Source organism: Macrobrachium rosenbergii, chromosome 53 (assembly GCF_040412425.1).
Source record: "Macrobrachium rosenbergii isolate ZJJX-2024 chromosome 53, ASM4041242v1, whole genome shotgun sequence".
NCBI lineage: Eukaryota > Metazoa > Arthropoda > Malacostraca > Decapoda > Palaemonidae > Macrobrachium > Macrobrachium rosenbergii.
This window is the reverse complement of record NC_089793.1, coordinates 42,295,369-42,307,507: the sequence shown is the minus strand read 5'-3', so window position 1 is coordinate 42,307,507 and position 12,139 is coordinate 42,295,369. Positions and strand designations below refer to the sequence as shown.

The 12,139-nt window shown below is 39.1% G+C and overlaps 1 protein-coding gene across 5 annotated transcripts in view; it reads left to right on the top strand.

Annotated features, from left to right (window-relative positions):
• LOC136834417 (uncharacterized) overlaps positions 1-12,139 on the top strand; it is a 442,334-nt gene that overhangs the window by 342,514 nt on the left and 87,681 nt on the right. For 4 of the 5 annotated variants that reach the window (XM_067096992.1, XM_067096993.1, XM_067096994.1 and 1 more), the window contains one exon: positions 5,739-5,823. In XM_067096992.1, coding sequence (XP_066953093.1) covers positions 5,739-5,823 — 85 coding nt within the window. Of the gene's footprint in view, positions 1-4,754; positions 4,943-5,738; positions 5,824-12,139 lie in introns of those variants that run through there. The other variant, XM_067096995.1, reaches the window with a different exon arrangement.

The window sequence follows — 12,139 nt, the reverse complement described above, 5'->3', positions numbered from 1 at the left end:
TCTAGAGATTCTCAAAGTTAAGACGCATGAGGTTAGGGCAGTAGCAACCTTTGTGGCTTTTAAATAAAATAGGTCCCTGCAAAGTATCTTAGACGCGGCCTTCTGGAGAAGCAAGTCAGTGTTTGCCTCACATTACCTTAAACAAGTTCAGACCGTTTATGAAGACTGCTACACACTGGGTCCATTTGTAGTGGCTAATTCAGTAGTGGGAGAAGGGGAATACCCCTGCAATCCCATAATCCAATACCCTTTTTTCCTTTTCCTTGGAATGGAGAAAATTTTTATGGTTGTTTGCTGAAGGCTGGACGCAGTTTTTCAAATCATTAGCAAATAGTTTTTAGTTAGATTGTGTTTTTTTGTTTTTGTTATTTAGTCAGGTGGTCATTTTTGTTCCTTGGTTTTCCGGAACAAGGGTATTTAACCATAAACGCCTAATGGAATGCACCATACGTCGAAAAAATTGTCTGTTGGATGTCAAGTGACGCACCAATCCCGACTAAAAATGCTTTTTTAAATATTCGCGAAAATAATTATAGGCCTAGTTTGCAGAAGGTTTCAAATCACACGCCTTGAGGATGCTGGGAGTTCACGGATCAGGCTGTTGTTTGTTTATAAGCTCGCAAGGCTGACGCGCATAAATTCCTCCCTGTCTGTCACATAGAGACAGCATCAGCGTTGACCGTGCAAGAGCGATTTTTGACGATCCGTGTTTCGCTGAACTTTGGCGAGTGTTTGCGGGTTGTGCTGCAACAGGACGTTTAAGAAGAGATGTCTCCAAACACCGTCAGGACCGTGAAAGGCGCGTTCTGCCTGTCGGGTAGTGGCGTGTGAGACGAGTTTTAGACTGGGATGCTGGAGAAGGACCCAGCAGCCAAAGTGACCCAGCTTTCAGCGCCGTGTTGTTTGCCCACTTGTGACCGCTTCCGACCAAGGACCACATCCCATAGCCCTTTTCGACCCCTAGGAAGCATCGGGGTGTCCTGAGAGGCATCGATAAATTTTTGAAAAAACTTTTCCTTAAAGCTGAAAAAATCCTGGCATTTCTTGAGTCACCTTGTCGTAATTTTTTCGCCTGTTTTATATTATTCGTTACATAAAGTGTTATACATCAAAATGTGTTGCAATTTCATGTAGAATACAACAAAAAACAAATCATTCTTTTAGCTTTTAACAGTTTTGAAATATTTTCATTTAAATCACAATAACTGACAAAATTTTAACATTCGGTCAATTTTGACTGACCTGAAATGCTCGAAAAACGCAATCGTAAGCCAAAATTCTTACATTCTAGTAACAATCAATCATTTACCTTTATTCTGCAACAAACGGAAAGTCTCAGCACAATATTTCGATTTATGGTGAATTTTTGAAAAAAACTTTTTCCTTACGCTCATAAAAAATCTAGCATTTCTGAGTCACATTGTCATAATTTTTCGCCGTTTTATATTATTCGTTACATAAAGTGTTATACATCAAAATGTGCGCAATTTCATGTAGAATACAACAAAAATAAATCATGCTTTTAGCTTTAGCAGTTTTGAAATATTTTTTTGAATAACGTTAAATAGAAAAAATCAACCTCGGTCAACTTTAACTTGATCGAAATGCCCGAAAACGCAATCGTTTAGCCAAAATTCTTACATTCTAGTAACAATCAATCCTTTTACCTTCATTTTGCAACAAACGGAAAGTCTCTGGCACAATATTTCGATTTATGGTGAATTTTGAAAAAACTTTTCCTTCCATCCGCGTAGCGTGAACTCCGGTAAAAATCCTAGCATTTCTTGAGTCACCTTGTCGCAATTTTTCGCCGTTTTATATTATTCGTTACATAAAGTGTTATACATCAAAATGTGTGCAATTTCATGTAAAATAAAGCAACAAAATAAATCATGCTTTTAACTTTTACCATTTTTGAAATATTTTCATATAAATAACGATAAATAGAAAAAATCAACCTTTCAACTTTTTAACTTACGATCAAATGGTAAAAAAATGCAATTGTAAGCTAAAAAAACTTACAGTCTAGTAATATTCAATCAATTTCCTTCGTTTTGAAACAATTGGAAAGTCTCTAAGCACAATATTTCGATTTATGGTGAATTTTTGAAAAAACTTTTTTTACAATCATTCGAACTCTAATTCATACATCATTTGTGATAATATTTTCTCTGTGTTGCTTTAATCGTTTTTAATCTGTTATATACCAAAATCATTGCAATTTAGTACACAATAAAACTAAAAAATTAATTCATTAAGCTTTAACCGTTTTGCTTTGACAGCGATTTGTATACAATTATATACAAGTTTTTTTGCTGTCATATATTCAATATTTATATATGATAATGATATTTTTCATTTCTGATGGTTGCATACTAAACTTCAGGCAATGAGAAAAAAGGAGCAAAAATGAACTCTTAATCTTAAAAACTAAGTGTGCTGTGAGTTTTTGAAAAAAGCTTTTTCTGCAATACTAGCTCCCGGACGCCGGCATCTGCCAGACGTTTTTTGTAAATAGGGTCAGCGTTTAAGGGTTAAAATAGGTCTAGTCACATAGAGGTTTTACACGGTTGACAGCCCCTGGAGATTTTCAGCCCCCTGGGTGGATCGCTGGATCTCTTGAGGAATGCAGACAGAATGAGGCAGGAAAACATTGAAGTCAGCTTCCTTAAAAGGTAGGAACCTTGAGTTGGTTTTGCAATTTTTAATTTTTGTCAATTCCAACGATGTTGGCTGTCTCTGACCCTCCGCCAAAGGTGTCAATCAGCTATATATATATAACTACCAGGTAAGTTAGATGTTAAAAATTATATTTTCATAATAAAATCAATTTTTGAACATACTTACCTGGTAGTTATATGTTATTTAATTCCCACCCTCCTCCCCTCTAGAGACAAGAGGCATGGAAGATCTGAGGAATAATTGGAATGGTTCCAGGTATCTGGGTAGAGGGCGATCAGGTGGACCACCTGACCTTCTTATCGGCGATTGCTCGCGAGTTTTGAAATTCTGCCGTATTCAGGAACTTAATTATATATATAACTACCAGGTAAGTATGTTCAAAAATTTATTTTATTATGAAAATATCATTTTCCTTGGTCGTCATAAATATAACTCTGCCGAGCATCTCAGAAATTCTTTTGTCACTTTGTCATAATGTTTGCAATCGTTTTATATTACTCGTTACATAAAGTTTTATATATAAAAAATGTGCAATTTCATGTAGAATATAACTAAAAATAACTCATGGTTGTAGCTTTTATCAGTTTTGAAATATTTTCATATAAATCATGATAAGTGCCCAAATTTCAACCTTCGTCAACTTTGACTCGACCCAGAAATGGTAAAATGCAATTGTAAGCTAAAACTCTTACATTTTAGTAATATTCAATCATTTACCTTCATTTTGCAACAAATTGAAGTCTCTAACACAATATTTCGATTTATGGTGAATTTTTTGAAAAAACTTTTTCCTTACGTCCTTTCAGCAACTCTGCCAAACATCTCAGAAATTTTTTGTCACTTTGTTGAAATAATGTTTGCACCATTTATATTAGTCGTTTCATAAAGTTTTATGTATGAAAATGTATAATTTCATGTAGAATACAACAAAAATAACTCATGGTTGTAGCTTTATCAGTTTTGAAATATTTTCATATAAATCATGATAAATAGAAAAAACCTTCAGTCAACTTTAACTCGACCAAAATGGTCAAGAAAACTGGAATTTAAGCTAAAATACTTACTGTCTAGTAATATTCAATCAATTACCTTCATTTTTGCAAAAATGAATACGGGAAGTCTTAGCACAATATTTGATTTATGGTGAAATTGAAAAAAAATTTTTATATTACGAATTCATGCATCATTTTGTGAAATTATTTTCTCTGTTGTTGTATTTGATTGTTTTAATATTTGTTATTTTCTGTGTTGCTTTGATTGTTTTAATTTTGTTATATACCAAAATCATATATAATTTAGTTCTGTAATATATACAAAGAAAAAAATAATTCATGAGCTTTAACCGTTATGCTCCAGCACAATTTGTATACAATTATATATGAAATTTTTTTTCACGCTGTCATATATTTCAATGTTTATAAATGATAATAATACTTTTTTCATTTCTGATGCTTGTATACCAAACTAAAGGCAATGTCAAAAAAGGAGCCAAAATGAATCTTAATCTTAAAAACTAAAGCGTGCTGTGATTTTTGAAAAATTTTTTCCACATCGCACTCCAATCTCCAAACGCCGCCAGCATACAGCAGACACTTTAAAAGAGGCTATGAAGGTTGATTCTAAAACAGTATCAAATTGCCTTCATCTGTCAACTAGTAGTAAGGTTGTCAGGAAAACTCAATCAGCTGATGATTTTGAGAATGTAAAGTTAGCATAATACAAATGGCTCATGATTGCAATGTTCTTATTTTATAATATAATAAAATGATAATGACACATGCAGTATAACTGGATTCAGTAAGTAAAGCAATTTTATTAAAGTTGTCACTTTTAAATGCAACTGTACTATTTGACTTTTGCAAATATATACTGTCAGTGTAATTGCCTAACAGGGCCAGTAGTTCACTCACACACACAGACACACCCACATATATTTTGACAGCCTACCTGAGAAGTCTTAAGATGTCAAAGCCAAGTGACCTTGGGTGACTTAGTTCAGCTGTTGGTAAAACCAACTGAACCTTATGATTGACACCTCACCCTCCACAAAAAAAAAATTTAGGTTTTTAGAATTTTTTCCTGAATATGCCCTGCTGAAATAGGGGTGCTGCTAATGTACTCATATGTCTTATATGCTGTCAAATGCTTAGTTTGCCTGAAGTGTCTTTTATTGAAGGGGACTCCCCTTCAGAACAAGTAACTCCTCTCCCCAACATGATCATCAGTGCCTCAACTTTGCCATCAACTTTTCTAAATACAGGTAATGTGATATTTATTAAATACAGTATGTTATCAGTTTTAACTTGATCTATACTGCATTGTTTAGAAGATTTTATAATAGTTATGTTTATTGTTAAGTGAAATGCTTTATATGTGTACATTTTGGGGAGTCAGGAACAGATCGATTCAGTTTACATTACTGTATTTCTTATGGGAAAAACTAATTCAATTTATATTATTTCCTGAGGGAAAAATTTCCATGGTTTTTTGAATGGTTGGTTTTCGATGCACTTTCTGGAGTGAATTGTTTCAAGAACCAAGATTTATTGCATGTATCTTTACAAACAACAATTTCCACGACACCCAATTATTTTCTGGATATGTAAAAAATTTAAAAGTAGTGCAGTGTAATACTTTTTCAAAATAACCTATCAGCATCAAAACTAGTTGCAAGAAACACTTTGGTTTTATCTTCTCATTATTTTGCTAATGAGCAGTGGGTAAGAAAGCAGCAGCTATTTGCTGTTGATTACCAGACAAAGCAGTACCATACTCTATATATGTGTAATCAACGTGCAAAAAGAAATATAAACAATTTTCACATCCTGTGTTTTGATAGGTCAGATTTATTGGACTACACATGCCCATGATTTAAAATAAATGACATGTACTGTACTGTACTTGTAAAAAATATTCTGCAGTTGTAAGTACACTGCTGTTCAGAAAAAAAACATTTGGGATAAGGAGCCTTTTTTAATGGGTTTATAAGTGGGAAAGCCATTGTTTTTTTTAACACCTGGTAACCAAGAATCCAAAGTTGATCATTTGTTTTCCAGATGCCGTCTTCCCTACGAATTCCTTGTAGTTTTCCGAACTTCACCCAGCAAGCTTATAGATATGGAATTGCCCTCTCCTGTATTGGTGAGTAAATCCTTTATTTTATATAAGTCACTTACCAAGTAATTACATAGCTACAGTTTCCTCTTGCACAGCAGCTTAAATTAAAAAATTTGCGGGTAACAGTTCAAAATTTAGTGCAGGTGACTGACCCTGCCCACTAACAGGAATACCAGGAACTACTTAGCAGACCTCTTTCTGTTTCTGCTGGCGCTCAAGTAAACACCGAGTGTCGATAGCAGCTTTGTTCTCAATTTTGCTGGTCAGAGACCGGATTTCAGTGGTGTATTATCGCTGAATTCGGGTAGCCATCAAGCCCACAGCTTTCAGGATCAGTATTTTATTATTTTTTTTTTAAGATCTGATTCAAGTTTATAATTTTTCGCTACAGTAGTAAATTTGCAATCAAATTGAGTAACTACCAGTAGCATAATTTACTGATTAAACATAAACATTGCGTTTGCTACTACTGTAAGAGGGGCTAAATAATGAGCAGGTGGACATGTACTGCTAGTTTATTCAGAATGCAGGCCACTTATAAGCGGCATTGGGACGGAACAAGGAATACAATAGAATACAGGTGACCCGAGGTCATTACTCGGTGTTAATTATAATAAGTAAATACAACAACGTAAAAGGTAAGTTAACAAGAATTGACACAACAATATTCTAACACATGTGCAAAGAAAACAGGTGCAAATGAATTAGTAGTAGATACGTATTTACATAAATAAAATGTGACCCAATCTCGTAGGAGCGTCACCAAAGAAAACGGGCAGTTCACCATAGAAAACCCGCTTAGCGGGGACTTTACACTACCTTTACCGATTAGCGTAATAAACATAAATATTGCATTCGCTACTGAACCAACAGTTTCAATAATGAAATGCATATCTACAATTCTCACATGTTTGATAGGAATTGAGATATGTCTGTATAATGGTACTCTGGGTACTTTAACTATTGTCAGTAAAGGTTAACGTTCCTTTTCCAAGTAGCATAATACTGTAAACAATATTGTGTCTGCTGCTGGACCGATATTTTAAGTAATGATATGCATATCTGCAGGTCCCAAATAGTTTGTGATAGGAATTGAGATATGTCCGTATGATGGTACTCTTTGTACTTCTATTTTGGTTGGTAAAGATTAATTTTATATATGTAACTTACCAAGTAAGTACATAGCCTATGTTTCTAACTCAAGTGGCAGCTAAAAATTTGAAATTTGCACTAGCATTTGATTGTTTTAGTGTAGGTGACTAGGTCCTGCCCACTATCTGGGAGGAAAGGTACAACACCGCTGAATAGCGTCAGTCCGTTTCTGCCGGTTAATGACTGTACAGTAGTTCAGTTGTCACAGCAGCTGTTGTATTGAAATTGGTCACAGGTGGTTGCTCTTTGTCTCCGTTTGGTGACGTATTCCAAACTTTTGGTACCATTTAAGCCATTTTCAAATAGCCTAGAATTCATTAGACTCAGTAATAGTGAATTATTTCCCAATTTTGACTTTTCACGACGATATCTGACACTAGCTCTTCCAGTATCTGGTTTTGCAACAAAGACTGCAAAACTAGACTTACGAAAGCATCATATGACTCCCACACAATCTGTACTAATTGTAGGGGACAAACTTGCTCTATTGAATTGACATGTATTGAGTGTAGGGACTGGGATCAAGGTAGGTAAGTTAGAACGAGACAGGAAGAGGAAAGTGGCACTTGGAGCCGAGGCTAGGAATGTAGCTAATGTAGAATGTTCTCCGAAATCAGCAATTACTGGTTCACCTGTTCTTTCTCCCTCTCCTACTCCTATTTCCCCTTTAACCAGTCCTCTACCTATTCAACCTACAACCTACTCCTTCACCCGGTCCCCAAGCTTCCGAACCTAACGCTATTTCTAGCCTAGAAGCCCGTGCTGATATGAAGTTTGTGCTCCTTGTTTCGACTATGGAACAGTTAAGTGCATCGGTTAAAGTGCTTATGAATCAAGCCAGTGATAAAAGTGCAAGTGTTAGTGAAATGTTAGTGGAGGAGGTGTCTGCTCATCCCGCCGGCACTCCTAGACCAAGGTCACTAAAGGCATACTGGCAGTCCAAGGGAGGTCGCTGGGGTTTGCCTACGGGTAGGTGCCCCCTCAACTGAGCCTGTTGAATGGTCCCAGGACTCGGTGGACAGCCACTGGAAAGGTGTCTGTAAGGAAGTGCACGACCTTTCCTCTAGTTCTTCGGACTCCAGTTCAGACAAGAGGCACTGAGGGCGCTTTTATGTGATCTCTCATCCTCTCAAGAGGCGCGTAGTGGTTACCGACCTCTTCCCCACCTCCTTGCAAGCATGCAAAGGATATAGAGTGCAGTCCTCAGCCTTCCTGTAGTTTTTGGGTCAGCCCTGAAAAATCTTCGCCCCTTCGACAGTATTCACCACTGAAGCGCCCGTCCTTCTCACGGAAGTGCCCATCTTCATCAGATAAGCGCCCAGCAGATTCAGAGTATTTAGCTACTCTTGAGCGCCCATCAACTGCCCAGCACCAACCCACTGCTCAGCACCCACCGAGCGCCTGTCACCAAACTCAAATCTTCCAGCATTGCTTCCTGAGTGCCTAACCAAGCACTCGGCACCCTCTCTATCATTGATTCCTTCATCTGTTATTGGCCCCATACAGCATACTTCGTTGACGGATCCTAATCAGTGCCGTTTGGACAAAATTGTGAACCTCTTGCAGAAAAATCAAGCAGGAAAACAGGATTCTCCTGACTTGACGCTTTCACCAATTTCTTCAGAGGAAGAGGTACTAGACCAGCCTCCTCCTTCCACGTCCTTCTCCAACCTCCTTAGGTATATTTTGGTCGCCTTTCCATCCTTCTCACCTGCAACCTCGGCTTCCCCTGCCTCCACCATCTATATGAGGAATCAGCCTGTTGATGTCTCAAGGCTTCCCAAGATGGTCTTGTTTTCCTCATCCAGGAAAGCTTGAGGGAAATGGACTTCTGGCTCTCAGACAAGAGAGAGCAGGGCAAAGCGGCCTTCTGCATTCCACCCACCCATCTCTCTTTTAGGAGATACCAAGCATACACTACAGAAGCTCCCTCCTTTCTGATTGACTTTAATAGGAGGTCAGCCTTTGCTTTGGCTAAAGTTATGTTTTCAGCAACCAAGCTTGACCACATCATCAAGAAATACGTTTAAGGTTTTCTAGGTCCTAAACTTTTTGAACTGGACCATGGGAGCACTGGCAAAGAAAATTGAAGACTGCGAGAATATGTCAGAGGACTTGTATGCAGACTGGCTGGGAGTTTTATCCTACACAGATAAAGCTATCAGGGATGGCTCGATGGAACTGGCTTCATTATTCGCAATTGGTGTCCTGAAGAAATGTGAACTTTGGTGTTCTTTTACCACCAAAGGTGTAAATACATCTCAGAAGTTGGCACATCTCTTTTCTCTTTTGGACCACATGCACCTCTTCCCTCAAGCCACGGTCCAAGAAATAGCGTCGGAGCTACAGAAAAAGTTGACGCAGGATTTGTTAGCCCAGTCAGCCAAACGCTCCAAGGACCTTTCTTCTTTCACTACGAAGTCGCCCTCCTTTGCAACAGCAGCCCTTTCGGGGCAACAAAACTAAGATTCCACGCTAGACCGCGCCCCAATCTGCGTGCAGCACACCCAACCAAAAAGGCTCCCTCAAAGCCTTCCTCTCAAAAATGAGAATCCAGTCCTCCATGTGCCAGTAGGTGCAAGACTCCTGCACTTTTGGGAGAAATGGAAAGCTAGAGGAGTAGACTAGTGGGTCTTGATAGTACTCAAAGAGGGGTACCCTATCCCATTCAGGGAGAGCCCTTCCTTAATGTCAATTCCTATCGCATTGACAGCCTACTCGGTAGGCTCCGAGAGGTTTTCAGCGCTTGCAAAAGAGATGTTGACTCTTCTTCGCGAAAAGAGATGTAGAGTTGGTCGAAACTGTCAACACTCCAGGGTTCTACAACTGTCTTTTTGTGGTCCCCAAGTCATCCGGGGGATGGAGACCTGTCCTGGACATCACAGCATCCTGAATGTCTTCATTCAGAAGACACAATTCAAGATGGAAACAAATCAGTCAGTTCTTTCATCCATCCAACAGTGGGAATTGGATGGTGACCACTGATATGGAGGATGCCTACTTCCATATCCCAGTACACCAAGACAGCAGGAAGTACCTTAGATTTGTGTTCCAGAACAGAGTCTTCCAATTTTGAGCTCTATGTTTCGGCCTCTCTACAGCTCCTCAAGTATTCACTTGCTTTCTCGCCCCCTCATGCAAAGTGGCTTCACTTCACAGGGATCAGTACATCCCTCTATCTAGACGATGGCTCCTACGTTCTCCATCGAAGAAACAGTGCACAGAGGACCTTCAGAAGACCCTTCTTCTGGCCCAAGATATGAAATTACTCATCAATGAGAAGAAATCACAATTTTCTCCATCTCAAGCAATCTATATTTTGGGATGACAATAGACTCTGAATTTTCAGGTTTTCCTGTCCCCCAAAAGAGTACAATTGTGTCTCCAAACAGTCTGTGATTTCCTCGCTCTCAAGCTCTGCTTGGCCAACAGTTGGATGAGCCTTTTGGGAACCCTCACATCCATCGAGAAGTTCGTAAGCCTGGGCAGGGCTTCATATGAGGGTACTGCAGTTCTTCTTGAAGGCCAACTGGAACAGGAAGACCCACTCTGACTCTTTCATCTTTCTGATCTCATCAGAAATCAAAGAAGACTTGAGATGGTGGCTTGCAGAAGAACTCCTCTTGGTAGGGAAGTCTCTCCATCCATCGAGCCCCAACCTTTCATTGTACTCAGACGCTTCAGATCTGGGTTGGGGAGCTCTTCTGGGAGACATGGAAGTCTTGGGAGTCTCGTCTCCAGAAGAGAAGCTCCTACACATCAGCGTGAGAGAATTGAAGGCAGTAAACCTGGCCTTTCAATCATTCACAGAAGTGACCTTCAGCAAGACAGTAGCAGTGATGTCAGACAACACCACAGCCTTGGCCTACATAAAGAACCAAGGAGGCACCCACTCATTCTCCCTTTATGAGGCCTCCAAAGACCTTCTTTTGTGGGCAAAGAAGGACCGCACTGTTCTGGTGACAAGATTCATTCAAGGGAAGCTAAATGTAAAGCGGATGGACTTGAGTCAGCGCAGACAGGTCCTTCCCAGGGAATGGGCACTAGATCCACAGGTATGCACCGACCTGTGGAAGTTGTGGGGACAGCCATCGATAGACCTGTTCATGACATCAAAGAACCATCGCTCATTGCTGTTCTGCTCTCCTGCCCCAGACCCACTGGCATGGGTGACAGATGCCATGCTCCAGAATTGGTCTTTCCAGAGACCTGCCATGCATGCCTTCCTGCCATGCAACATGGCCCCCTGAGAAGTCATCAACAAGTTCATAAAATCCCCAAATCAGGATCATATCATTAAATTTGGCTTTTAAGGAGGAAAAGGTAGCCATTTTCAGTTTTAATAAATTTAAATCCATTTATGAATACATATAATTTAAAAAATAAATTTCACTGTAGCAGCTGGTGGAATGGTTCCATCCTCGAATAATTAAGGATCTCCTTTTGTCTACTGATAGGTTCACAACTACTCCATCCCAGGAAAATCCATCCCAAAGTTTAAAATAAACTCAAACAACACGAATCAAAATATCAATTACTGCAATCGCATGTAAAATCTACAATTTTCATATAAATCAATAAAATCTTGAAATCAACGCTCTTAACTAATCTGTGGGGGTTCAGACTGTCAGGAGAGCTTTATCAGTCAGGCGAAGGGGGATTTCAAAAACCAGCTGCAGAAGCAAATACTGTTAAGTGTAGACGGCAGTCCTCTTCCAGAGTCTACCAAGCAGAGTGGGCAGTATTCCACAGCTGGTGCAGAAGAAATAATGTCTCTTCTTCTGAAACCTCTGTAACAAACATTGCGGACTTCCTTCTTTTCCTGAGGACTAACAGAGGTTTGTCTTCCTCGACAATCAAAAAACATCAGGGGTACCGAGTAGTGTTAGACTCTTGTATGTGCTTTGCTATTCAAATTAATACCTCAATCTGGGATCCAATCAGGACAGCAAAAGTTGATCAGTCAAGTCTTTACATGACCAAGGAGAACAAGACTAATGCAGTAGCATGGAATTTGGGTCCTCTCATCCTCAAATGGTTGTCAGGTCCCTCCTTGAACCTCGTCTTTCCTGAGGACTAACAATTTCCTTAAGAGACTTAACAAGGAAAACTCTTTTTGCTGGCTGCCATGGCCATGGCTAGAGTCACAATTCCCTAAGAGACTTAACAATGAAAACTGCAAGCCATT